The following is a 24,541-nucleotide window of genomic DNA, read 5'->3' as shown; positions in this document are numbered from 1 at the left end:
CCTTGGGAGTATAAGTATCCGCCGTGTTACATTCAAGTACCTGGCACGTTCCAACAGACTCAACAGTCCCTCCACTCATATATAGGCTCGACAGCCCTTTTTTTATACCCTAATTAATCTCCCACACTCACGATGCCCTCAACAATACCAGAAGAGGGGGAGAACCCCGAGCCCTTGGATCGCAGTCTCGATCCCCGTCTCGAGGCCTTGAATTCCCGTCTATCCAGGACCGAAACCAGAGAGACTCTCGCCGACCGCGGCATTTCAGAAGTTCCTCCACCATTGGATTACAATTACCCAGCCATTGGACATGATCAGGACCCTGTGTTCCCCGAGGAATATACCGTGGAAACCAATACCGGTCTTGTTCCCCAGACAACTCTGGAGCAGATCCGAACCCATGTTTCGACGACTTCCACGCAACACGGCGGCGCCCCACCAAACGACAATGACGCCGACGTCGACGTCGAAAAGGGAGGAAAGGGCGGGCCTGCCGAGTTCGTAACATTCACCATCAATGACCCCGAACACCCTTACAACTGGAATCGCATCTATCGCTGGTACATCACTATGGTCGCATCGATGCTGGTGGTGTGTGTTGCATTCGGGTCCTCCATCGTCACCGGAGGATTAGGCTTGATCGAAGACCAATATCACGTCTCACTCGAAGTCGCTATCCTGACATGTTCCATCATGGTCTGCGGATTCGCAGTTGGTCCTCTACTCTGGTCTCCCCTCTCTGAGATCATCGGCCGACAACCTGTATACATCATCTCCATGCTTTTATATACCATCTTCAACATCCCCTGCGCTCTGTCCCCAAACATCGGTGGCTTGCTCGTGTGTCGATTCCTCTGCGGTGTCTTCTCTAGTTCGGGTCTTTCCCTCGCTGGTGGCACTATCGCCGATATCTGGAACATTGAGGACCGCGGCATGGCCATTGCTTACTTTGCTGCTGCACCTTACTGTGGCCCTGTGCTTGGCCCCATCGTGACAGGTTGGATCAACGTCGGAAGTGGCCGCCTCGACCTCTTCTTCTGGGTCAACTTGGCCTTCTCCGGTCTCATGATGGTTCTGATGGGCCTTGTCCCGGAGACATATGCCCCTGTGATTCTTAAGCGCCGCGCTGCCAGACTCCGCAAAGAAACTGGAAACCCCAACATCATCACCGAGCAAGAAAAGACGAAGCTCACATTCAAGGAAATCGCTCAGACGAGCTTGATCCGACCGATCACTATGATAATGACCGAGCCCGTTCTCGACCTAATGTGCATGTACATCGTGCTGATTTACGCCATGCTTTACGCCTTCTTCTTCGCATACCCCGTTATCTTCACCGAGCTCCACGGCTATAACGACGGCCAGATCGGCCTCATGTTGATCCCCATTCTGATCGGCGCCGGTTTCGCCCTGGTTACCACTCCCCTCATCGAGCACAAGTTCAAGAGAATCTGCGAATCGCGAGCCCCAACACCAGAAGACCGACTTCACGGAGCCTTGCTCGGTTCGCCTTTCATCCCGATCGCCCTGTTCATCTTGGGCGCGACCTCCTACAAGCATATCATTTGGGTCGGCCCTGCTTCATCGGGCATTGCCTTCGGCTACGGCATGGTTCTGTGCTACTACTCTGTGAACAACTACATCATCGACTCTTACCAGAAGTACGCTGCATCCGCCTTGGCAGCCAAGGTCTTCCTGCGTTCCGGTGGTGGTGCAGCCTTCCCGCTGTTCACTACGCAGATGTATCATCGTCTCGGCTTGCAGTGGGCTTCTTGGCTGCTTGCTTTCATTGGTCTTGCTATGATTCTCATTCCCTACAGCTTCTTCTTCTTCGGAGCGCGACTACGTGCGAAGCTCAGCCCGGCCCCGGCCAAGTAAGGACTTTTTGCATTTTTTTTCTCTTCAAAAAAGTTGGAACATTTGGAGAAGCCAAATATTTGTTGGAGAGAAGAAAAGTCTTGATTGGACATAATCTGATTGGACATAATTTGGTGGTTAATGATATAATAGATCTCATGATAGAACATATAATAATATAAGTTTTAATCACTTCGTGTACAATACGCTTTCACATCTTCGCAATCGCTAGTGAACTCAATGCCCCCACTGGCACTTTAGAAAAACCGGGGGTTCTCCTTTTCCAGGTGAGACATTATCGATTCGATCCATTCCAAACTTTGGTACTAAAAGAGGATCAGTGCGGAGTGCGGAGCTATCACTATGACTACCGGCCCTTCGCTTGGATGTAACAAACTCCATCCGAGGTTATATGGATGAACGGAAAGCAACTTTGGAATCTCGAACGCTCGAACTCCTCATCCCATGACTCGCGAGCAAAAGGAGGAGTTGTCTTTTGCTGCATACCCCACGTCATTCTCGATCCCCACAACGTCTTTTATGAGCTCATTCTGCAGATCACCATGCCCCAGAGTTTGTTCGGATCTCTGTGGCCAATTGAATAAAAGCTTACGGCTGATTACTCCCATCCTAGTGGTGATTTAATCTAAAGCGGAAGAATTCGAAGACTATATTTTGGGGGCTGGTGTTCTTGGAAAGAGGAGACCCGGATACTTCTCGTGTGTTGATGGATCACAATACCTTTGCACTTGCCATCAAGACGGACTCCACTGCCCAGTCGATCCGTGACTCCGTGGGAAACGAGAATGCCCCGTACTGATCGAAGCTTCACCGTTGGCGGCGAAACCCGCGAAGAACTCTCGCAACGCCGCCGGTACGTACCTCGTATCTCGGGCATTGTTGGAGAAGAAGGGATGGAATGTTTGTTGTAACAATACATTCATACATTCGGCTTTTTCTTCGTATTGCCACTGGAACCCATTGTTATCGCCGGTATTATCCACCCGGCCAGCGATATCCACATCCACATGCAAGAAACGCTCGCGAGGGATCCTCTGTTGTAGGTCACAAGGGATGCTATGGAAACATCATTCTAGTGACGTCAAATCTGGAGAGATATCAAGGCATTACTTGGGAATTGGGAAAGAAGCATTTGAGTTCACTGACCAAGACCCTTCCTTAGGGTATCTCACAGCCCGGTTCTTTCTACACGGACGACTGCATTACCTTGATCCTGCCAAAGAGTTCAACTGGGACAAGGAAGAGATGTAGGATGAACTGTAGTCACGCTTCTTGGCCAGCCCTAAGGGCTCTCTAATTACAAAATTTGTAAGGTGGCCGATACTCCCCTGAGCTCTATCGGACTCAGAGATGTGACTTCGACTTCTTTGGGAGCGACCTGTGGTAGATCTTAGACCGGTGCATCGCATACAGGATAACTGCTAAATTTTGTAAAAGCAGGATATTGAAGCAGCCTTCTCGTGCATAACCCTTCGTTCTACGAGGAAGTTGCTCTATCTCACGTATGTTTCCTTGTCTTATAGCGCGAGTGGTTCATACTATATGTAGGTATTCTTGAACTTGGCCTAGCTTTTCATATGAATCATAAAGGCCGATTCCAATACCCAAGCGTAAATACATGCTCTCGGACTGGTCAACACCTGTACATACGTCCTTTCGTTATATCTACATGAAAGCCCGGCTCTGCAGCTTTCTAGCAGAACGGTATTTAGCTTCATCGTGTGCTTTATGTATGCCCCTAGTATATGGTAGCTCTTTGAGAAGATCTGCCTTCCGATTAAGCTAACTTATCTCAGATACCTAGATCCCCATTTGTGCTGTTAAGAGATCTACTAGTAATATCTAACTCGTAAATTGACATCACTAGATTGATCAATCCAACTTAACAAGATTCTTCTCTACTAGACGGCCAACCCTTGGAAGCCAATACTTTTCCATTGAGTCTCATATACGCAAATATTCACAATTTTCATATGAACTGCCCGGGTGGTCTAGTGGTATGATTCGCGCTTAGGGTTAACCCAAAGCATTAATGCGCGAGGTCCCCGGTTCGATCCCGGGCTCGGGCCCACTTATCCTTTTTTTTTGTTCTTCATTTTTTATACGTATAGTTAAATATAACCTTATGGATATGCATGAGCGAGCTAAGGAAATAGCTAAAATAAGAATCCTAGAAGCATGTTATAATTCACGGATAACGGTACGGCCGTTTCGAAATTTAGGCCCTCTGGATGTACGGGCTAATAACGCGATATTTCTAGATTACTGGCAGTATATTATGCTTCTAAGGCTTTAAGAATGCGATATTCTAATGCTTGAGGCATATTATGAAGATGAATGTAGTGAATTAACTCTATCATGGGTTGATAGAGTTGAGGTCCGGGTTCAACAATCCGATTATCATGACTTCGGTCCTCCTTCAGCTTGCCAATTCGAAAATGGTAACTTTCCTCACCAAAGGTGACACTGTCATCTCGTGGGTAATCACTCAAAAGACAGCCCCGTTTAGCAAACTCCGTCCATACCCGGGAAATACTGGACTGCTAAATGACTAGGTATTGTTTCACGGGTCTCCAAACTCCACGCTTGCCGCAGCCCTCCGCAGTACCGATTGGTAAGTGCCTGATCATCCGGGAGTAAGGATATCTCCAAATGAAAGAAATGGCTCAGTCCGGGCTCCATCTCCGGGCGAGGGGGAGAGAGACCGCCAGTGCTGCATTTTCAAACGGGTTCAAACGGGTTCAAAGTGGGGAATTGATGAGACCATGAGTTTTGTTATGTCTTGGATAAAATGCTGCATTGGCAAGAAAAAGGCTTAACAAAGAAAGTAGAAAAGACAGCGGAAGAGGGTGGAAGGGAAGAGGAAAAGTAAAAACAACCATATATCACACTCCCTACGTCGTGTATACATAGGAGAGAGACCTAGCCAGCTGACTACCTGTTCAAGCAATTACTTGGCTCTCTTATAGCCCAGACCTTCCTCCATAGCATTCATCTCTATCAATATCACTATCATGTAATTTTAGCACCTACGGAGGTTACATGAGCCTGGTCTCTTGCATCGCTGCCACTTCTTCGACGTTATAAAAGTCCTCAGCTCTTCATCGTCGACACTTCGCTACACGGTACACCCTTCGCGCAGCCGCAGCCACCACCAGCATCTATCTCATATAGACAGCGTGTATCACATGCAGCTTGAGCTTATTGTTCATTATCACAGATTCCTTATGCCCCACCTCTGGGAATCATTTGTTAATTCCGGAGGGCCCTCGTGATCCGGAATTAGTGCTTAGGGGGCCAGGAGCAGATGTAGAACGTATGGTTATGCTATTGATTTAAATATTATCCGATGGGTGATCCCACTGTAGCTTTGGGAACCCACTTGTTCCCCGAAGCTCTATTCTCCACTCCCGGGAGCTGTAGATTCTCTGGGAACTACAAGTCTGATCTATGGGAGCGACCAAGAGCGTGCCTAAGAACCATGCTATGGGTCCTAGGGCCAGATATGATCCTAGGAACGTGAGTCTCACTTGTGAGATAATAAGCGGGATCTAAAACCCGGGCGATAATTGCGGCCAGCAAAAAGATGAGGTGATAAACTGGGCAAAAATAGAATGCAAGGAAAGGACACTGTTGGAAAAATGCATGATATTGATGAACGATAAAATACAAAGATTATCTGGGTGTTGACGAAAGATGCATGTTCAACACTTTTCACGCTATCAGTAGGACAAACAAGAATAGACACAAAGTGGCACAAGACCTATAGTGATGAAAGCATAAGGGTCAACGGGCAAGAAAATATTTGCAGTCGGTGATTAGACGCTTGTCTCAGAAATCCGACTACAGAATGGGCGAAAAGAATAATGCATAGTGCCAGATAAGGATCACAGCATTCGTCTAACCATTTACGAGTACGAGATCCCATGACTCTGGACGTATCTTCCGTGCTCCGATCTGAACACTTACATTTTCCCGGCCACATATCATTATGCCATCCCAATCCCAAATTTCGGAGTACGTTGCTTTCTCAGTCTAGAATATATATAATTTTATGCTGACAACAATCAGAAGCAAGGGTTCTATTAGACACAACGTGCCCATACTTAGTGTGTCGCTTGAAACCGAGAATGGCTCCACAGAATTGAAGCGACAAAACGGCGATATAAGCATGAAATTTCGATACAAAGTGACATATCACGGTGTCAACAATATCAATTTTACCACTGCCGGCCCTCTTACTTTCTTCATCGATGTCTTCCGTGATGAATTAAATTATCAATTAGATCGACGGGTTCAGGGTGGCAGCGAACAGTGGATTCCCTGCAGATATGGTGATTATTGTCCCGGTTTTGTGAATGATCAACCTTCCAAGATTCACGTTGCTCAAAGTGAAGACTTTGTATGTCTCCATCCGAGTGAGAGCTGGGAAGGGTCATTCACCTTGGGTGATGAGCTCTGGGAGTTCCCAGATCATCTCAGAACTGGTGCGATCTTCCGATTTGCGTTCAAGGGCGCAACGATTGGGTGGTGGGATTGGGGCACTAAAGATGGAACCCATGCTGATACTATCGTGACTTTCAGGGGATATGGTCAAAGTACGAGATCGGACTTTACAGATGATGATAATGGTGGCAGACCTCAAATCTTTGTTCCCTCTTCCAGCGAGATAGAACTAGTTCTCACAGACTAAATCGCTATTATTGTTATGATAGATCTCTGGAAATCATATGTGAATAAATATGGCAATGAATTTGTTCCGACCAGAAACGAAAGCAAAAATCCAGCGATTGTAGAATAGCATAATTGAACATTGAACTTTAAGGATCATTCAGCAAAGGCTCTCTTTCCCCTGATAGAGAACGACTTCTGCCATTAGTACGTCTCCAAGTACGGAGTAGTGCACAAGACTTTCTCTTTTAGAAAGTAGTTGGCGCTAACCCCGCAATCTATAATAGCCTAAAGTAGTTAGTGAAAGTTTAAGTGTGCCGCAAGTTAAAAAAAGGGTATCCTTTTAACCTTTCAAATCATGGACAATCTGTGGCCTCTCCAGATGCTGTAAAGGACCAGAAAAAGAAAAAAAAGATAAGTGGGCCCGAGCCCGGGATCGAACCGGGGACCTCGCGCATTAATGCTTTGGGTTAACCCTAAGCGCGAATCATACCACTAGACCACCCGGGCAGTTCATATCAAAATTGTGAATATTTGCGTATATGAGGGGAATCCTATAAGGCTAAGAATCAACCCAAACAACTACAATAACGCTGCCATGAGACGCCTGCTCTATGTATAGGCGTTGTCAAGGCCATCCCCAGCCGTGAAGACCAGTTAAACCCTATATTGTGTGATTCCACCATGTAGTATATAATGATCTGATCTAATGAGTATCCAACCTATTAGACACCCAAGCCAACAATAGTAGAAATAACAAACCACCAAGGATGTCAATAATACAGCTGAAAGTTGTGTGCAATATCGGAATTCGGCACGAGCACACCATTTCGAAAGTAGTAATAGTTGCTTGATTCCATATCAGAAGCAACTTCCCCAAGCATATAATGGAGCTACTCGGGATATTATCTACTTCTTTTCTGATTAGCCACTGGCTAATATGCATTATTGGTGCTGCTCTTCTGGTCGGTATAACAAATTCTCCTCGTACGGGGATGAAATGTTACTGTCTTACTGAAATACGAAATTTAGAGCACCATCTATCGTAGACTCACAAATTCTGTCTCATATACCCGGGCCCGAAATATCGAAATGGACCGATGCCATTTATACATACAATTGGTTAAATGGGACGGTACCGATGTACATCCATCAACTTCATGAAAAGTATGGTATGTGCTGCCAGCAATTATCGGTATGAAAAGTAAATACCTGACATTGAAGTAGGCCCGACTGTCCGAATCAGTCCAGATCAGATCGATATCTGCGACACCAACGCAGTAAAGGAGACCCACAAAACGAATAGCCAATTCTCTAAAACTACCTGTCTATCGCAAGCTGGCCATAGGCAATGAACCCACCGTATTTTCAACCACTGACAGACACTTCCATACCCACCGCCGGCGTCTTTTAGCGTCACCCATCTCTGACTCTTCACTAGCTCGCCCTGAGCCACTGGTAGCCAATCGTGTCCGTATAGCTGTGGACAAAATTACAATGGATATCATAGCTCATGGCGTTACTGACGTGTTCAAATGGTGGTTGTTCATGGCCACGGACATCATTGGCGAACTCACATTTGGAGACTCATTTCGAATGCTTGAGTTGAGTCACCAATAGAGCTAATTCTTATAGTTTGTTTGGGTATACACCTAGCTTGAATGGAGCTCCGTCTAGCCACGGCACTTTTCTTCCGAGCCTTGCCCAATGCTCGACCTTCTTTCTACAAAAGATGGCATGACAGCCAGATGGAATCCTTCTTCTTAATGGCCCCACGAGGCCATCGTTGTATTATCGAGACATGATGTCTATTGAGCATGGACTTTGAATAGTAGTATCTTCGATCTACGGAGAAATCAGTTCAAGTGTATAATTGGTACTAGTATGTTCAAGTCTGGTAAATCCATTCATAGCAACATTTCAGTTCTTAGCGAACGCTTCGTTCTATGAACCACCGAATGACTGCCGATTATGATATTCCTGTTCACCCAAAATTATTTTTGACTAAATATAGAAAACCACAGCCAGTCCTCTGGCTCTCACATCTCACTGTCGACATAATTCCCAGCCGCGGCTAATGTGGCATAGTAAAGGTCTGTCTCGGCGCAGATAACCATTCTCCCTTTTCCAGCGAAGTTGAAATTCGCCGTAGTAGATCCGAGATAGATCTTGCCGATGAGCTTGCCAGATGGATTCCAGACATGGACGCCGTCACCACAGCCAGCATACACGTTACCCCATGAATCGCAATGGATGCCTTTTTCAAGAAATTAGCCTCAACATCATAAATTCAGCTTGCTTGACTTACCATCGGGTGCACCAGAGTGAGCAAACGCAAAAGTCTTGCGATTGCCGAGTGTGCCGTCGTCTTTCACATCGAATCGGTAGCTGTAACACACAGTCTATAATCAGCTTAAAATACAAACAGTAGAGCACCAAAACGATAGCACATACATAGAAGCAGGGCGGGTGAAATTGAGACCGAAAAAGCCGCTATCAATTCCGGTATCGGTGACGTATGCGTACTTGCCATCTGGAGAGAAATTAAAGCCTGCTACATTGTTAGTTGCACCTTCCTTTTTGAGCTTGTACAAATTATTGATCTCCTACCGTTGGGATGGTCAAATCCATCCGCGACAACTGTCACAGCACCTGTCTCTGGATTGAACCGGTAGACTTGATCCTGCAGACCGGGCGCAGGGCGGAAGTCCTGCACGTAGCCATAGATTGTGTCTGTGAAGTAGATATCTTTGTTTTTCGGGTGGATGGCGACATCATTCAGAGAGTTGAATTGGCGGCCGAAGTAGTTGTTAAGGATAACTACAGACCGTTTTGTTAATCTAGAAATACAAAGAGGTGGTTTGTACTAACCTGTAGCGTTGAATGGACTTTTCGGGTTCATAACCCACAAAGCAGGGGGCTCATAGTCACCTTGACCCTCGCCGGCGAATATGATCTGTCCCCGGTAATTGGTAGCCCCTGAGCACCGTTAGTTATCTTTAACTACTAAAAAAGAGCTGGTCATCTACCATTTGGATTGAGAATCGTTGGCGATGACGGAATGGTGGTTACATCCACAAGGCCCACGGCATCCGACTTCTGGGAGACAGCAGCAGCGTCCGCAAGCGAAATCCTCTCAATGATAGCCGACTTTTTAAGACCGGTGCTGGCGTTCTTAGCACCTGCATTTTGGACAAAAAACACCTCGTCCGTTTCCTTGGACCTAGAAAGTAAAGTCAGATGCTATTTTTCCTTGGCTTGGACTTATTTCCGTGTTGGATACCTACCATACAACTGCTTCATGGAATAGAGGGTCCTTTGGGGAGTGTGCGATCCGGGTTAGAGTTGGAGCTTCTCCGATGATCTTCAGAAATTCCTTGTCGTATATATGGAAAGGCCGCTGGGCTAGACTGTTTCCTGTCGACCCTGGAGGCACAAATAGCTACGCATTGGTTAGTAAAAGGGGCTACTGGAAACCGCAATTGAGGAATCGCGTACACTCTTCGCATTGAATTCGGTTGGGGGTTGGGTCGTGTCCAGGACATTGAAGGCTTTTTGGTCAATCAACTGCGCTTGAGCAGGAATCTTGCTCGGGCTGACTGGCACTAGGAAGGACCCTAGGAGTAGCAGTGTAGCTAGTGAGGAAAACTGGGAAGCCATCTTTGTGATAGTGCTAGGTACGTAGAACAATCCTCGAAAGAAGGGGAGATCGGGCATTTATGCGAGGGGGCTGGGGAAGTGGGGTATAGACCCCTCATGCCTTTTTTTCAGGGACAATATACTCCGTACAGAATCCCCGGACTTCCAGCTAAAGCTATGGCGTGTGTCAATTCTCGGAGTTGGCCCGATGATCTGCATATCGACGTCAGCGCCGAGCACCGCCTTTCTGCTGAACAATGTTTTTGGTTGTTTTTTTCGAAAGTGATTTGGAAGACTCTTTATATGTCTTTTGAGGTGTTTTCTTCGCGGTTTCTAGTTAGAGAAATAATAAATAGTTATTGCGGAGCGAAGCGAAGCAATTATAGAAGTACAGCAACGGGAATAGTAGTACGGAGTAAACATGCGGGGTTTAGCACTACGATATATAGTAACGAAGGCGGGGAAAGGCGTACAACGTACAGACGAATTTTCTATGTGATAACCAAAGAGTAATGATCTTGTCTTCCTTGTTCATCTATCTCCTTGTGTTTTACCAATACCTTGCAACTTTCCAGTTCTGGAGTCCCGAACTTTGACTTGAAATTGAAATTGTACTTGGATTTGGATTCATTGCTACTCAAATTGACAGCATCGCATCTCTTGTGTAACTTGTACTTTATGTTTCAAGATTTATACAAATCACACATCTCTACAACATAGCTACAGTTTCATCCGCCACTTCAATTGGCCAAGTCCTGCATTATAGTGGGACGGCCTGGAGCCCTGATACTGGTTGATTGGTCTTTGACATTAGGAAATCCCTGGAAGTAATCCCCTGGCCACGAGTCGAGAAGGGCAGTGTCTACACGTGATATTGTCGTATAATAATGGCCTGATGAAACAGACATAAAAGCGCCGAAATTGACTATTACTGACTCGGTGCGACTATTATTCTATCATTGGTTCTAGTGGATAGAACGCATCCTAGCTTGTGGGTTATTGAGGCACAAATCTCACCAGCGAATTGCAATAGATACTGCCCTTTTGAAAGTAAAAAAAGTGGCCTCAGAAATCAAAGTTTTCATTGAAGATGAAAGACCCTGAACTTCTTTCTAGACTCTTCCAGATTCACATGTGTAGACTTTTCGTTTGTCACAGAAACCCACAATTTTGGCCATATCTCATAGGGATGATCACATTAGGGCTTTGTTGTGTGTATCGTCTACTTTCATTTTCGACCGTTTCAAGCCGAAAAAAGACCAATCTTTGTTCAAATATCCGAAACGATTACTGGACCCAACATGCCATGGCTTGTTTCCACATTTGAGAGATTGCAACGTGAACCCCGCGGTCTGTTCCAAGGTTTGCTCTTCAAACACCGAGTTCTTTATTACTCCGAATTCGCATAGGTTAGGGCTTGGCCGTGGAGCTAGTGGAACACAGAAAGAATCACACGATCCACTAGGGAAATCTTAGCCGGTAGAAGGAAGATGGTGGCTTGCATATAAAGAAGGGCCAAGCGACTTTTCCAGAAGAAAGTCAAATGAAGAGAATTCAAGGAACACAGTGGTAAACCATGGATTGTAACAGGGGTTAGCGCTGATTGGCCACGATACAAGCCATGCCCTGCCAAGACCATACAATCAACTATGATTGGTCAAGATGCCATATTGCCAGCCAATCATATTACTTTGTCTCCTGGACCACAACGTCATTTCCACGGATCAGACAATTTCTACAAAATCCCATCAACCGACTTCAAAGAGACATACTCCTTCTGGCCATGAACCAGCGAACTGTTAAATGCCAATGCCATATTATTATTACGCGTCTCAATATCTCACCTTGATAATGCAGCCATAGTTCTAATCATCCCGGATCTGAGTTCCTGGTAGTTCCGTTGCCTTTAGCCCCGGACCAAAACGATCTGATCCCCGTTGGGCCCACCTTAGGGCATCTTTTGGAGTTGGACCCAGACAGTGCGATTTGCGAACTTTTAATTTTCAGACCGAGTCATCCTTGTCTCCATTCTGCAGTCATATTCTCTTCTCGTATCTGCAATGCTAATATTGTCATGTAGTTCCTCATCCTGGATGTATACCAATTGAGATGCGGAGAATACCTAGTTAGGAAACCCTGGAAAGTGTCTCTCCCCTACCTGGTTTAATTCAGAGCTTGCTCCGGGTCCACCCATGGCTCCCTAAATCAGATGTCCATGGATATAGCCAATGACCAGGCCCACTGTTTACTGGGTAGCCAATGAAGAATGCCCTGGAGTATCTCGAATTCTAGATTCATTGGTGGCTTAGAATGTACACAGATGGGCCCAATCAGACTATACCTATGTATCTACTCCAACCCCAGACCACCTCCAATGGTAACTGCATGCCAAACCCACGGCCTCGACCTTTGTGGAACCCTCTGTATACGAGTCCTTTCAAGGTTTGACGTATGCCCAAGTGCGCACCGCCAGTGGTTCGCTGCGATGGAGCCAGGTACCCGGAACTTTCGGTTCATCTTTCACTCTCGACCTACGAGGCGAGCGTGGCGGGTGGGGAGAAGACTCTGTCGATTTCGAGGGTATATATACTTGCCCTTGCCGTTGACCCTCGTGTCTGTTCTCTTTCCTTCAAGCAACCACACTCCTTTTGGTACTACCGTTCATTCCTTTACAACACGGTCTTTTGAATCCAACTACTACACACAACACTCTTTCATATCTTCACTGGGTTATCTACCTTCATTTGTGACTCAACACACTCCCAACACACAAACCCACCAAGATGCAATTCGCCAAGTCTCTCCTGCTGCTCGCAGCCCTCACCACCAGCACCCTGGCCCTACCCACCACCCTCGAGCGCCGCCAGGCCACATCCTCTTCAGCCGTCAGCGGCAGCAGCTGGACCTCCACGCCCTCCAGCGGCTCGTACTCCACCGCCGGCTTCGGCAGCTCCACCAGCTCCTCCGGCTCAGGCGTAACCTACGCCGGCAACGTGGGCAACCCCTACGGCAGCAACATCATCACCGTTGACGCCGCGTCCGCCAGCAACTACAAGTACGTGGCGCAGTTCACGGGCTCCAACACCGACGACTGGACCGTCGCCATCTTCAACAAGTACGGCCCGGATGGCCAGATGACAGGCTGGTACGGCAACGCCTGTCACACCTTCACTCTTGCCGCTGGCGAGACCGTCTACATTGCCTTCGACGAGGACTCGAACGGTGGCTGGGCCGCCGCCTCCGGATCCACTATCCCTACTGATTCCTCCGGTGGCTACGCTTCTACCTGGGGCGAATTCGACTTCGGTTCCACTACCAACAGTGGCTGGTCTGGCTTCGATGTCTCCGTTATCGCTGCCCAGAATGCTGGTCTGTCTATCTCTGGTATGCAGATCTGTGATGCCCTCGGCTCGGTTTGCTCTTCTGTCACCCAGGACGCTGCTACTGTCAATAACGCTTACACCTCTGCTGAGACGGATATCGGTGGTATTGGTGCTAACTTGGCCTCTGGTCCTGTTCGTCTGGCTGTTACCATTGATTACAGCGGATAAGTTTTGTTTTCTTTGAGATTTGATTTGATATGATTTTGAAGATCGACTCTTGATCATTCTATCTCGGAGGATGGTCTACACCCAGCTGGAATGGTATCTGCTTCTATGTCAATATAGAGACTTTTAGGCTGGTCCTTTTTTTGGTTATAAAAATACAAAACATTCTTTCAATGCTTCTTTCTATTGTAGAACTTTTTCTTTTTACTTGTGGTCTTACTTTGGGGTGTCCGCGTGGCGTACATACGCAATCGCCTACTACGTAGTCGCCACGTAATGAGCCCATCTCCAGGGACTATCCATGTTTCACAAATTAAAGATAGAAATAAGAATAAAAATAGAGTTAAGCTTGTTCCATTCTAAGATCTATTCATAATAACGTTGATTTGATGTAACTATATCGACAAATTCATTACCCAATCCCAACAAAAAAAACAATTTCAGGATTACTTCCGTGGGCTAACAAGACCATATAACTCAAGCGGCTTGATACTGAATGCACCGTTCGACTCAAGCTTATACTTGGGATCCGCCAGCTCAAACGTATTCTCCTTAAGAATGCTGGCGAGAGTAAAGAATGACCACCGCCAAGCCCAGAGCTTGCCAATGCACTCACGCTTGCCGTTACCGAAGCCCTTCTTCGCGGCAGCAGGGAGCTGATCCCACTTCTCGCCGAGAACACGCTCAGGCTTGAAGGCCTCGGGGTCCTCGAAGACAGCCGGGTCGCGGTTGACCTGACTCAAGACCGCGATCATGGGCTGGTTGTGGGCAATTTGGTACTCGCCACCGGCAAGAAGGACAGGGCTCTTATCGTCAGAAGGAATGGGCTCGATGTTGAAGCCCGGCGCGGTGGCAGAAAGACGGATCGACTCGCGTAGGATGGCCTCGACGTAATTAAGGCTCTGCAGATGCTCTAGGTCGATATTGCCGTCGCCGACCACGCGGTCGATCTCCTCCTGCGCTTTGGTGATCTCGCTCGGGTTCTCCATCAGGTAGTACAGGGCGTAGGATACGAGGTTGGGTGCTGTAGCGGCACCGATAAAGATCGAGATAATCTCATCGATAATCTGCGACTCGGAGAGCTTCTCGCCGCTCTCCGGGTCGGCGCCGTTCATCATCGCATCCAGGATGTCCTTGCGGGCAGTCTCTGGCTGCTCTTTCCGGGTCTTGATTACCTGCGCAGCGAAATCGCGCATGGTCTTCGTGTCTTTCTCGAATCGGCGCTGGTATACAAGCCAATTCAGTAACTTGGGGCGGGTGGGTCGCTTCATTGCCTCCAGTGTGGCGCCGTCCATGGCGCTGAGCATGGGTGGCTCGGCGCCTTCGAGCACGTGCACGCGCTGGTTGAAGAAACATTGCATGCAGGATGCAAGAAGGAGACGGTCCAAGTCATTGGTGAGCAGAGTGCGTGTCTTGGTTCCTGCACTCCACTTCTTGGTCAGGTCCGGGATGACCTCCGCCATGTCACCGAAGAGGTTGTCGGTCGCAGATTGCGTAAGATGAGGCATCATAATCCGGTGGGCGATACCCCAGCTCTTCTCGTAGTCGTATGCTGTGAACAGACTGTCGTGCACGGCATATCGGATTTCGACCACTGGTCCTGTAACACACTTGCGGAATCGGGTCTGGTCGCAAATCTCTTCCAACAGAGCGACACTGCCGATGAAAACGATCTCATGTCCGAGGGCATTGATTTTAAAAATGGAGCCTAAAAAATTAGTGATTACTCGTTAGGGCTGGGTTGCTGGCATACCAAATTGCTTAGCCAACTTGTTGAGCGAGTTCCACGTCTCATTGGGGTTGACGTCGAAAACATTACCCAAGAGGGGAACTCCGGGCGGTCCTGGGATATTGGTAGGCATTGTCGCTGAAAAAAAGAACAAAAATCGACCAGGGATATATCGCTAGAATACAAAAAAAGGGTCTGAAGTCAGAGAGAGCTGAAAAGCTTCAAACCCCAGCGGGCCGGGGGAAGTCTTAAGAGCATCATCTCTCGATTTTAGTCTGCATGAACGTATGCATTGTCTCCCGATCGGCAGCTAGGCCATTGGCGCAAGAGGGTTCTCACGCTCGGCCTAAGTCTCCATCGTTCGCAAAAGGTGTGGGAGCTGAAGGATCGGCGCGATTGGCGATGTAATAGCGCAGATTGGCGCCGCCGATCGCACTGGGATAGGCAAATCCATCAGGATAACTGGAACCCATCTGCAGCCATCTGGGGCTGCTGGAGTAGGTAAAGCGCGCTACGGGCTGTAGTGCAGCCAGTGAGCGCAATGGGGATCAACACAATTGTCAGCTGGGATCTGCGAAATTTCCCACTCTGCATCTTCAAACTGGATTCTCCATCTTGACCGCTACTGTGTAGCATTCTCCTTGCAATGACTAGGTATTGACTATTGTGTGAGGGTAGAGCATCACACAGATGTTGTACTCAGTACAATATACGTACGGATGTCCGGGGTCTTGGAGAGGTCGAATCTCAATATGTAAACATGACGTGTCAGGCCGATTGGTACTCTTCTGTGATAATACGTAGTATTAAGAATAACCCAAGATAGTTAATTTGGGATAAAAGCACGGTGACTCTCTCGCCAGGTTTGATCTTTGGTCAACAATTGAAGAGTTCTAAGAGGCAGTTTATCTCTTCCTCTCTGGTAGACGCCCGAGGTTCTTAATATACCTCTCCTTCGACGTCTTTAATACACTCTATACGGCTACGGACTCGATAGGTCTTTGCTAATAACCTATGATTTAAGTCAGCAGGCGCTTAAGGAGTTAGGTTAAGATACTACATTCGAAGATAATATTAGGCATTATAATTTCTATCGCTAGACGGCAAATAAAGTCAATAGTATATTACTTACTAAACGCGATATAATAGATTCATTTTCGCTATAATAGATAGGATCTCTCGTAATAGAGGCTTCTGAATCCTATCCAGAGAGTGAAAAGAAGGAGGTTAGTCAGCCTTTTAAAACCTAGGCGCTGCTAGGGTAATATTAGCTGGGAATCATTGCGGAGCGAAGCGAAGCAATTAAAAAAAATAACTCTCTCCCCCCCCTGGGAAGGGGTCCCCCGGAAGGGCCCCCGGAGGGAACGCCTCGAAAGGAGATCATGTGACCAGGCGCTCTCTCTACTAGGTCGAAAAAAATAGAAATCCAGTCGGTGAAAAAGTAATCGCTGAGAAACGGCAGAATAGATCCAGCCGGCAGAAAAGAAAAACCAATTATCTACCTTAACCAATCTATCCAATCACAGTATACACTTATCCTAATGCGGTTAGACAATAGTATTATTAACCAATCATGTTCTTTTTTTATGCCATCGCAATATATCTACATAGTACATCGCACCTTTCTCTCGGCCATAACACCCTACCTTTTTGTTATTATGGATTCTAAACTATGCTCTCAATGTCGGTATATATGCCCTATACATATGTTTCGCTCGCATACAGATCGAGAGATCTAATCGAGAGTGGGCGCGAAAGTGGTTTAAAGTAGTGGTATAGAGGAAGAAAAACAAATAATGTAGTTTGTATGGGACGAAATAAATCGGAAAAATGTTTGTTTACATTTGGCGGCATGAAAAAAGAGCAGTTAGTCGTTTCGTTCCGCACAACTATCTCGCCGGCCTGCGTATCTCGCCGGCCTGCGGCCGGCGAGATCCCTCGTAGATTCACTAGTAAGGCGGCGTTATAAAGTTGTACGCGGTATATTAAAAAGACGCGCTAATTCGCGAATTGAAGAGATTTCTTTATTTTTAAAAGCCTGGATAGCTAATAAAATCCTACCCTCTTACTCTGCTGAATTGCTAGAGGATCGGGAGCGAATTGGTGGCATAGTGGGTGGTTGAACTAACTAAGTGCTAATCCATGGACGCGTTTTGGGTTGGGTGGCCCACTGGCTTACATGGCCCACTCGCTTACCGAATACGTGAACTAAGCTATCAGATCTGAGAGTGAATCCAACAGCGACCGTTCACTTGACATATACACTTCCCCCACATTTCCTCCGAATGGCCTGTAGTTAACTAACTAGTGTACTCCATGATACCAACTCCGGCGCTAAGATCCACATTACGTCATCTGTGATCTACCATCTGCATACGCTACAGATCAACTCCATCTTGGTTTTCAGAGCGAGACCAGAAACTCTTCTCCTTGAAATACTTGTCACCGCGACGCTGTGCATTCTTGCAGGGGTCCCCATCATCCACCCTTTGTGACGTCCGGTCTGCCGCCCGTCGAAACCACCACCCTGGCACCTGTGAGGACATCCCACTTCCCTACATGCTTGAGTCATGTCGCTCATGTCTCTTTATTAGGTTCTCGCCCCTTCTGAGTCTGCGTCTACTACGGAGCCGCCCGTCAACAACGTCACCCTGCTACCAGTGAGGACATCCTAGCTCCCTGCTCGCTTGAGTGAAGTCACTAAGGTCTCTTTACTAGTTTATCGTTCCTCCGGGGTGGACCACGAATCCTCGAAGTCCCGGATACAAAGCCGACTGGGCGGATCGTAACTCTGAGGGCCAGGTTTTCGCTCCATGCCATGGCCTTACACTAGCGAGGCCGATAATGGAGCATGTGGATTCCCTAATGGTGATTTTCCAATCGGGCGACAAATTCTATCTCTGGGAGCGCGTATCCGATGTCCTTGAGGAAATCATTTCTCGGGATCTGTATGACGTTACTACTGTTATTGCTGAGCGAGGACTTCGAGAGCTGCGTAGGGAGGTTATTCCTTGTCTTTTCGATCCAACTGAGTTGGATGACCAGTCTTGAATGGTTTCTTTTTGTACCGGATTATGCACTCTGCTTTGCTAAAATCAAAGGCTCTCGAATTCTACCACGATTTCTTATTATCTTGTCTCTTTTTTTTTTTTTTTTTTTTTTCTCAAGATGAATGAAACCGGAAGTTAAGAATTCTACTAAAAGTAGACAATCTTAACTAGATCCTACAATCTAACCTATTATAGTCGAGGACACTAGACCATACTAGTTTTATAGTCTATAATAAGTTATGGCTTACTAGCAAAAATTCCCGTAGTTGTAGTCTTATATTAACCATAAGATATAGCATCGACTAAGGTCTAGGGTATATACAGTATTTTCGCTATTGGCCTAAATGACCGAGCTGTGATTTCGAGTTTTCACTGATTGGGTAGAGAGGGATCGGAGAGACCGATAATAACGACAACTAGGCGTTTAGCCAGGTAACCAGGAGCCATTTTATAAAGCCGGGGCTATGTAATATAACCTCAGGTAGTATAGCGGGAGAGGGATATGTAGCATCGAGGGTATACTGGCACATTGCAGATTTGAAGGGAGGCCCGCGGAATCAGAGACGAAAAGGCGCACTGGCAGAGGGAGACTTAGATATCCTCGTAGTATGGTGCTCAGTCACTGCCCTAGGGAAGGAATAGGATCATCGACACGAAAGAACAGGATGCTGTATCATCCCAGTGGTTACGCTTCTGGGTGACAGGCATTGCAAGCTGGATGTCGGATCAAGCGGCATATCCGGTAAAAATGAAAAGGGGCAGTGCGTCGGGCTGAAAGCAAATGTGTAGTAGTCGGTGGGGGCCAGAGTAAAAGAAAGGGGGCGGCGATGAGTGCAAGATAGAGAGGCAGAATAATGGAAAAGTGAGAGAAAGGGAGGAGGAGCAGCGAAGACTGGTCTTTTATGTCGGGGGCATTAAAGGTAGGTTACGTGACAGCGTATTGGGGCGCTAAACCCAAAACGGCAAAACTAACCCGATGCAGTAATTCACAGGTCCGCCTTTTACAGTGTCAACATAAATAAGTCCCTAACCTAGAACCCAAAGCTGTCCAGCAACGAATTGGCATCCGGCTCATGAAACATCGTAGGAGGTGGCTTCGGCTTCGCTTTTTGTTCTTCTTTCTTCGGTTTCTCGCCGGGTGTGGGTTCCTGTGAGACATCTGCTCGGCGCACCGGCATATCAGCAACTACGAGGCTGCTCCGCCGATGAAGCATTTTCCGGTAATCGACTCCGTTCTCGTTCATTTCCAAGGAGGTATTAGGCTTCAGTACATCCTGACTAGGCAGTCCGCCTAGGAACTCCCAGTGGCGTACCAGATCGAGAGCGAGGAAGTCACAGCCCATACGGTCGTAGAGTCGGGCATTGCGAATAACGAATTCCCATTCTTCCCTGGGTCGCACTTTGGAGGCGCCTTTGAGGGTTTGGAGTGTCTTTTCGCGGAGTTGTTGATATAAGACTACCAAGGCAGGATCGTTGGACAGATATGACTTGGACTGAAGGGTTACTCGCCCCGGGCTTCCCGGGGTGGCTGGGGTCGTCGATAATAGGAGGGTCTCGACCGGCGACTAGATTTGATTAATTGGGGTCTGGCGACTAGAGAAGAAAAGTACTCACAATCAGTGCCCGCACTGCCATATCCCGTCGTCCAAGCATCCAGAAAGCCCAGGAGGCCTGCCAGCGGTTGCCCTCGGAAGCGGCCTGAGGCAATACCTTTTCTTCTAGTATCTCCCGAAGAACCGGTCCATTGTCCCCTTCGGAGGCTCGAGTGATTGCGATCGCAAGCTGGAGATCACCCATCTGGTTTATGATGACGTTTGCAGCGTCACGCAGATGATCGGCGAGAAGGAAGAACGATGCTGCATATTCTGTTGGGTGTTAGCCGGAAGTGATCGGTTGTAGAGTATGATGCTCGACTTACCAAATCGTCGCTTTCCAAGCAATGCATAAGCATTCTTAAGCGCAGATGTCCTCCATCGCGGTTCCCTAAAGTCATTTGCCAACAAACGTTGAGTTGCTGCTTGTTCGCGGTTCCAATGTGCAATACGCCAGAGACCCTGAAGGACGTTCTTTTTTCCGAGGGCTAGGTAATATAAAGTACAATCGATGGGGTTTTTCTCTTCCGTCTTGGTGTATTCACATCGGGCGAGGATTTCGAGTTGCGCTTTCTAATCAATTGGTTAGTTCGTGACCAATGAAATGATGTGACAGACACGCACCACAGCTATGGAATCCGATAACCACATGAAGAGACCGCTTTCACGGGCAGCCTTCCAAGTCAATTTTCCATTGAATTGCCGGGAGACAAGATCTGTGAGAATATCTTGGCTGCTGCTATGGTAAGCCCAGACAATCTCTCGCCATGAGACAGCGTCTTTATTGGCAACTCCTTGGGTCCGCCGCAGCATATGTTGTCGGAAGAATAATAGATACCGAGCTGCATTATCGTCCATTGAGCGCCGGTGCTTCTCAACCATGGCAACGCATTCAATGGTATCTGCCAAGCGGAACTGTTCGTGGCTAGACAGTTGCGGCAAGGCGATTCGTGCTAAACTCTCATTGAGCGCGGCCGCAGCGTTTTCATCTAAGACAGACGGCAATTCCTCATCAGTGGAATCGACGTAGGAAGAGCGCATTTCCTTGGAGACCCCTTGTTGGGAACCCTGATTTTCCTTAGTATTAGGAAGAGATATGAGAAAGTGCGCACTTACATCTTGCTCGTAGAAACATTCTACCGGCATATCTAGGAAACCATCTAGCTCATCGCCCTCCGTATAGAACTTCAGCTTGCGATGTAGGTTCAAGAGAATCGAATGTACCAAGCTAGTCTTTCCAGCCAAAATGCACTGTGCCAAGTACTGTGGATGAAACACAGGCAACGGGCCATTCAGCCGGCTGACAACGTCGAAGAGATCGACAGATGACAGTCCGCGAGATGGCATCCGAAGCTCAGACACTAGGCGGTCTCCAACGTCAATATCCTTGTCATAAACGAACAGTTGATTGCCAGCCCCAATGACTAAATGGCCGTTATTCAGCCAGCAAGAGTCTCCTATAGGGTGAGGTGTGAGATCTCGGATCCAGATCTCCCGAACTTGTGTCCACGAGGGTCGGGAATCTAGATAATCATAGCGTAGCTGAGATAAGAGAACAACTTTATGTGGGAATCCCACGGCTAAGATGGACTGTTTGTCTGGTGTTGACGTCCAGTCCAAATCCTGGATAATGTCATGAGGAGCAAAATGTTGCTCAAATTCCAGCTGAGCATTGTTGGTGTCCCAGATTGTGAGGTGAGTCCGGTCCTCGTCAACCAGAGCTGCCTTGCGAATAGAGCTCCCACTAGCCATAGATGGGTTGGTGATGCCTGTATCAACGGTTGATTGAAGTAGCCAATCGACATTCACATTCACTGGATCGATCGTGGCTGTCCATGTGCGCACAACTCCACTGTAGGTGTAGGAGAGAGCGATGTCGGTAGAAAAAGAATCGAAGAAGCCCGATATTTTTGTTTTGGGGCCTGCTGGGTCCACGGGAAGGATATATGCAACATCCTCCTTCAGCCCCATGTCAAAGGTGCAGAATTCTCGCACTTGATAGCCAAGCTCATTTATAAAGCTCCCCTTGTGGGATCCCTGACTCGGGCCTCGTATTTCCCACGCAATTCCGTGCATGTCTGCCCATATTGTTGCTACATAGGAAACATCTGGAGTCGCTTGGATGCTGGGGATTTGCAGCACACATAGTGGCTTGCCGGGCAGTGAGAATGGCAAAGAAGTCAATTTCTTGGCATGATTTGAGCTGAAATCCCACAGAGAGACCCCATTGTGGTGGAGATTGACGAGAAGATTCATGTTCTCTAGCACACATGTCCGATGAATATGCTCATCCGAGAGGAGGACACTCTTGTATGCTAAGATCGATCTTCCTTCCCGACGCCGCTGTGTCCATACAGTGGCTTTGTTTTCATTGGTACGTGACACTAGCGTATCTCCAATCGCATTCCGAACAATCTTTTTCACAGGGGCAGTATGGCCAGACCAAGAGGCCATCTGGGTGATTCTTTTCGTGCGGGGTGCAGGATCAAACAGAACATCCACACGAGAATCATACCACTCGATCCGACCGTCGAAGTGATGGACCAGGACACTGAGCTTATCGTCCGATGGTGTACTCTGGAATGCACAAATCTGAGCGTAGTCGTCTTGCGGCGATTGATCGAATACAAATCCCAAGTCCAAGCCTTCGACATGGAGAATATTGAAGACGCTCAACTTGGTCTTTGCTCTAGAACCGATATCTTCAAAAGCCCAAGCAGACATATGGCCCCGGCCATCAGTGACAATACAGATCTCCGGGGCCTTGCTCGCAACCTCGATGATATGTTCTAGCGCATGATTTTCCTTGTTTCCTGTGGTCCTCTGAACAGCACGCTCCGTCGCAGCGCAGAAGTCGCGGCCATCTAAAATAAACCCATACCGCCGTTGTGGTCCTTGATCCTCATCCGACGCATGCCTCGGTTGGACCGAATCATCCATGTCAATCTCTGCCCAGAACTGTAGGGCAGAAAGCGCATGAACGTCCGTCACTGCCCATACCCGAATCTTGTTATCGGCGCATAATGTATACAGAACATTATCCATAGATTGCTCAGGGTACCGAGGTAATCGCCAGTGTATCCCGGCGACGACATTCGGATGGGGAAGGTATGAGTTTTCGAACCGAACCTCGTCTGCGCCGAAGGCGAGTCGTCTCCATACCTTGACCAAACGGTCATAATGCCCTACTGTAACAATCAAGGACGAATCCGGAGAAAGTTGCGCGAATTTCACGGGTGTCGCAAGCTCCCTTTTCCATACAAGGCGCGGTTCGTCATTCATAAACCAAAGGGCGAGGCGGGAGTTGCCCACTAGGAGCTCGTTCGAGGAACCCCACGATAGTGTATAGATCGGTTCATCGTCATCGGGGGCGCGGAACGTATAAAGGAGCGACCACTAAATAAAGGCATATGTTAAAATCAGTTGTGATTGTCATTATAAAGCTGTGTTGCTGGTCGACCAAGCTCCGAGTAGTGGGCGCACCTTGAGCGTTTCGCCCTGGATGCCGTATGGCTGGTACACGAACACACCAGGGCCGCCACAAACAGCAATCTTGCCAGATGTTTCGTCAAAAGCTACGGCCTCGAGGATTTCTGTATCGTCGACGTAAATCGTTTGGAGGAGCGTTTGCGGACCGCCGAGGATAACCAGCGCATGGCCGGAGATGTATGCCTATTGGGGAACGCGCGGGGGCAAGAGTCAGCAACAGGGAGCTTTAAACGAGCCGCAGAGCTGGAGCGGGAATCCGGCAATATCTGAGAGTACTTACAACAACACGAAGACCATCCCACAGCGCCGTGCTGAACGCCTGCAGCTTCGCTGGGGGTCTCCCCGGCAGTACCGCTCGCATAGAGATGGTTGGTTCGGGACTTGGACGCTCGTTGCGCTCGAAAACACGTTACAACATTGCCAGGTCAAAGATTATTATGCCTGGGAGTAGAGTCGCAAGCGAAATGGAGGGTAGAATATGGGCGTTTGGCGGAGTTGTCTGGATACACGCAGGGGGCAAGACGAGGCGAAGAGACATACCACCTGAGTCGATTACGCTCCCGCTCCACTCGGTGTGACCGATGACCGTCGACTGGAACAACACAAAGGAGCTATGTATGTCTATAAATATCACTGATATTATGGATTCAGCAATTGCTATTTGTTACGGCGAGAAATTGTATTCAAGAGCTTTGAGCACATCATACAGAGCTCTCCGATAAGCATTTACCTATTATCTGACCTCGGGACCGACTAGATGCTATACTTTATATCTCATTGAACGAAAGTTCTTTGGAAAACCCATTTCATAAATTGAGTATCACATTCAATCATGGCAAAAGTGCAAAACTGTATACCAAAGACCCAGAAACCCTTGAACCCGCTATATGCTGCGCCGGATGATGCATTGAATGAAACATGATCGCACGTATCGACAGGGTATGA

The 24,541-nt window shown here is 47.7% G+C and overlaps 7 protein-coding genes across 7 annotated transcripts; 4 read left to right on the top strand and 3 right to left on the bottom strand.

Annotated features, from left to right (window-relative positions):
• Window positions 1–132: 132 nt before the first annotated feature.
• N7518_006255 (MFS transporter) lies at window positions 133–1,878 on the top strand (the record flags this gene model as incomplete). Its single annotated transcript, XM_057187182.1, has 1 exon — window positions 133–1,878. One exon carries the CDS (start codon window positions 133–135, stop codon window positions 1,876–1,878), a length of 1,746 nt encoding a protein of 581 aa, XP_057038885.1.
• Window positions 1,879–5,869: 3,991 nt separating this feature from the next.
• N7518_006254 (uncharacterized protein) lies at window positions 5,870–6,571 on the top strand (the record flags this gene model as incomplete). The annotated part of the gene is made up of 2 exons (XM_057187181.1): window positions 5,870–5,895; window positions 5,950–6,571. The coding sequence occupies 2 exons, from the start codon at window positions 5,870–5,872 to the stop codon at window positions 6,569–6,571; spliced, it is 648 nt and encodes a 215-aa protein (XP_057038884.1).
• A 2,017-nt stretch (window positions 6,572–8,588) lies between these two features.
• Window positions 8,589–10,266, bottom strand: N7518_006253 (SMP-30/gluconolactonase/LRE family protein; the record flags this gene model as incomplete). Its single annotated transcript, XM_057187180.1, has 8 exons — window positions 8,589–8,806; window positions 8,858–8,937; window positions 9,004–9,100; window positions 9,160–9,369; window positions 9,421–9,528; window positions 9,579–9,772; window positions 9,837–9,991; window positions 10,048–10,266. 8 exons carry the CDS (start codon window positions 10,264–10,266, stop codon window positions 8,589–8,591), a joined length of 1,281 nt encoding a protein of 426 aa, XP_057038883.1.
• A 2,705-nt stretch (window positions 10,267–12,971) lies between these two features.
• On the top strand, window positions 12,972–13,739 carry N7518_006252 (putative allergen; the record flags this gene model as incomplete). The annotated part of the gene is made up of 1 exon (XM_057187179.1): window positions 12,972–13,739. The coding sequence occupies one exon, from the start codon at window positions 12,972–12,974 to the stop codon at window positions 13,737–13,739; it is 768 nt and encodes a 255-aa protein (XP_057038882.1).
• A 443-nt stretch (window positions 13,740–14,182) lies between these two features.
• On the bottom strand, window positions 14,183–15,598 carry N7518_006251 (uncharacterized protein; the record flags this gene model as incomplete). Its single annotated transcript, XM_057187178.1, has 2 exons — window positions 14,183–15,444; window positions 15,490–15,598. The coding sequence occupies 2 exons, from the start codon at window positions 15,596–15,598 to the stop codon at window positions 14,183–14,185; spliced, it is 1,371 nt and encodes a 456-aa protein (XP_057038881.1).
• A 1,697-nt stretch (window positions 15,599–17,295) lies between these two features.
• On the top strand, window positions 17,296–18,516 carry N7518_006250 (uncharacterized protein; the record flags this gene model as incomplete). The annotated part of the gene is made up of 4 exons (XM_057187177.1): window positions 17,296–17,405; window positions 17,935–18,001; window positions 18,060–18,125; window positions 18,184–18,516. 4 exons carry the CDS (start codon window positions 17,296–17,298, stop codon window positions 18,514–18,516), a joined length of 576 nt encoding a protein of 191 aa, XP_057038880.1.
• A 1,030-nt stretch (window positions 18,517–19,546) lies between these two features.
• On the bottom strand, window positions 19,547–23,957 carry N7518_006249 (uncharacterized protein; the record flags this gene model as incomplete). The annotated part of the gene is made up of 7 exons (XM_057187176.1): window positions 19,547–20,080; window positions 20,130–20,380; window positions 20,434–20,680; window positions 20,732–21,175; window positions 21,224–23,503; window positions 23,591–23,779; window positions 23,877–23,957. 7 exons carry the CDS (start codon window positions 23,955–23,957, stop codon window positions 19,547–19,549), a joined length of 4,026 nt encoding a protein of 1,341 aa, XP_057038879.1.
• Window positions 23,958–24,541: the final 584 nt, after the last annotated feature.

This window comes from Penicillium psychrosexuale (assembly GCF_028828465.1).
Source record: "Penicillium psychrosexuale strain IBT 29551 chromosome Unknown utg000004l, whole genome shotgun sequence".
In the NCBI taxonomy this organism is placed as follows: domain Eukaryota; kingdom Fungi; phylum Ascomycota; class Eurotiomycetes; order Eurotiales; family Aspergillaceae; genus Penicillium; species Penicillium psychrosexuale.
This window is presented reverse-complemented; position numbering and strand designations above follow the sequence as displayed.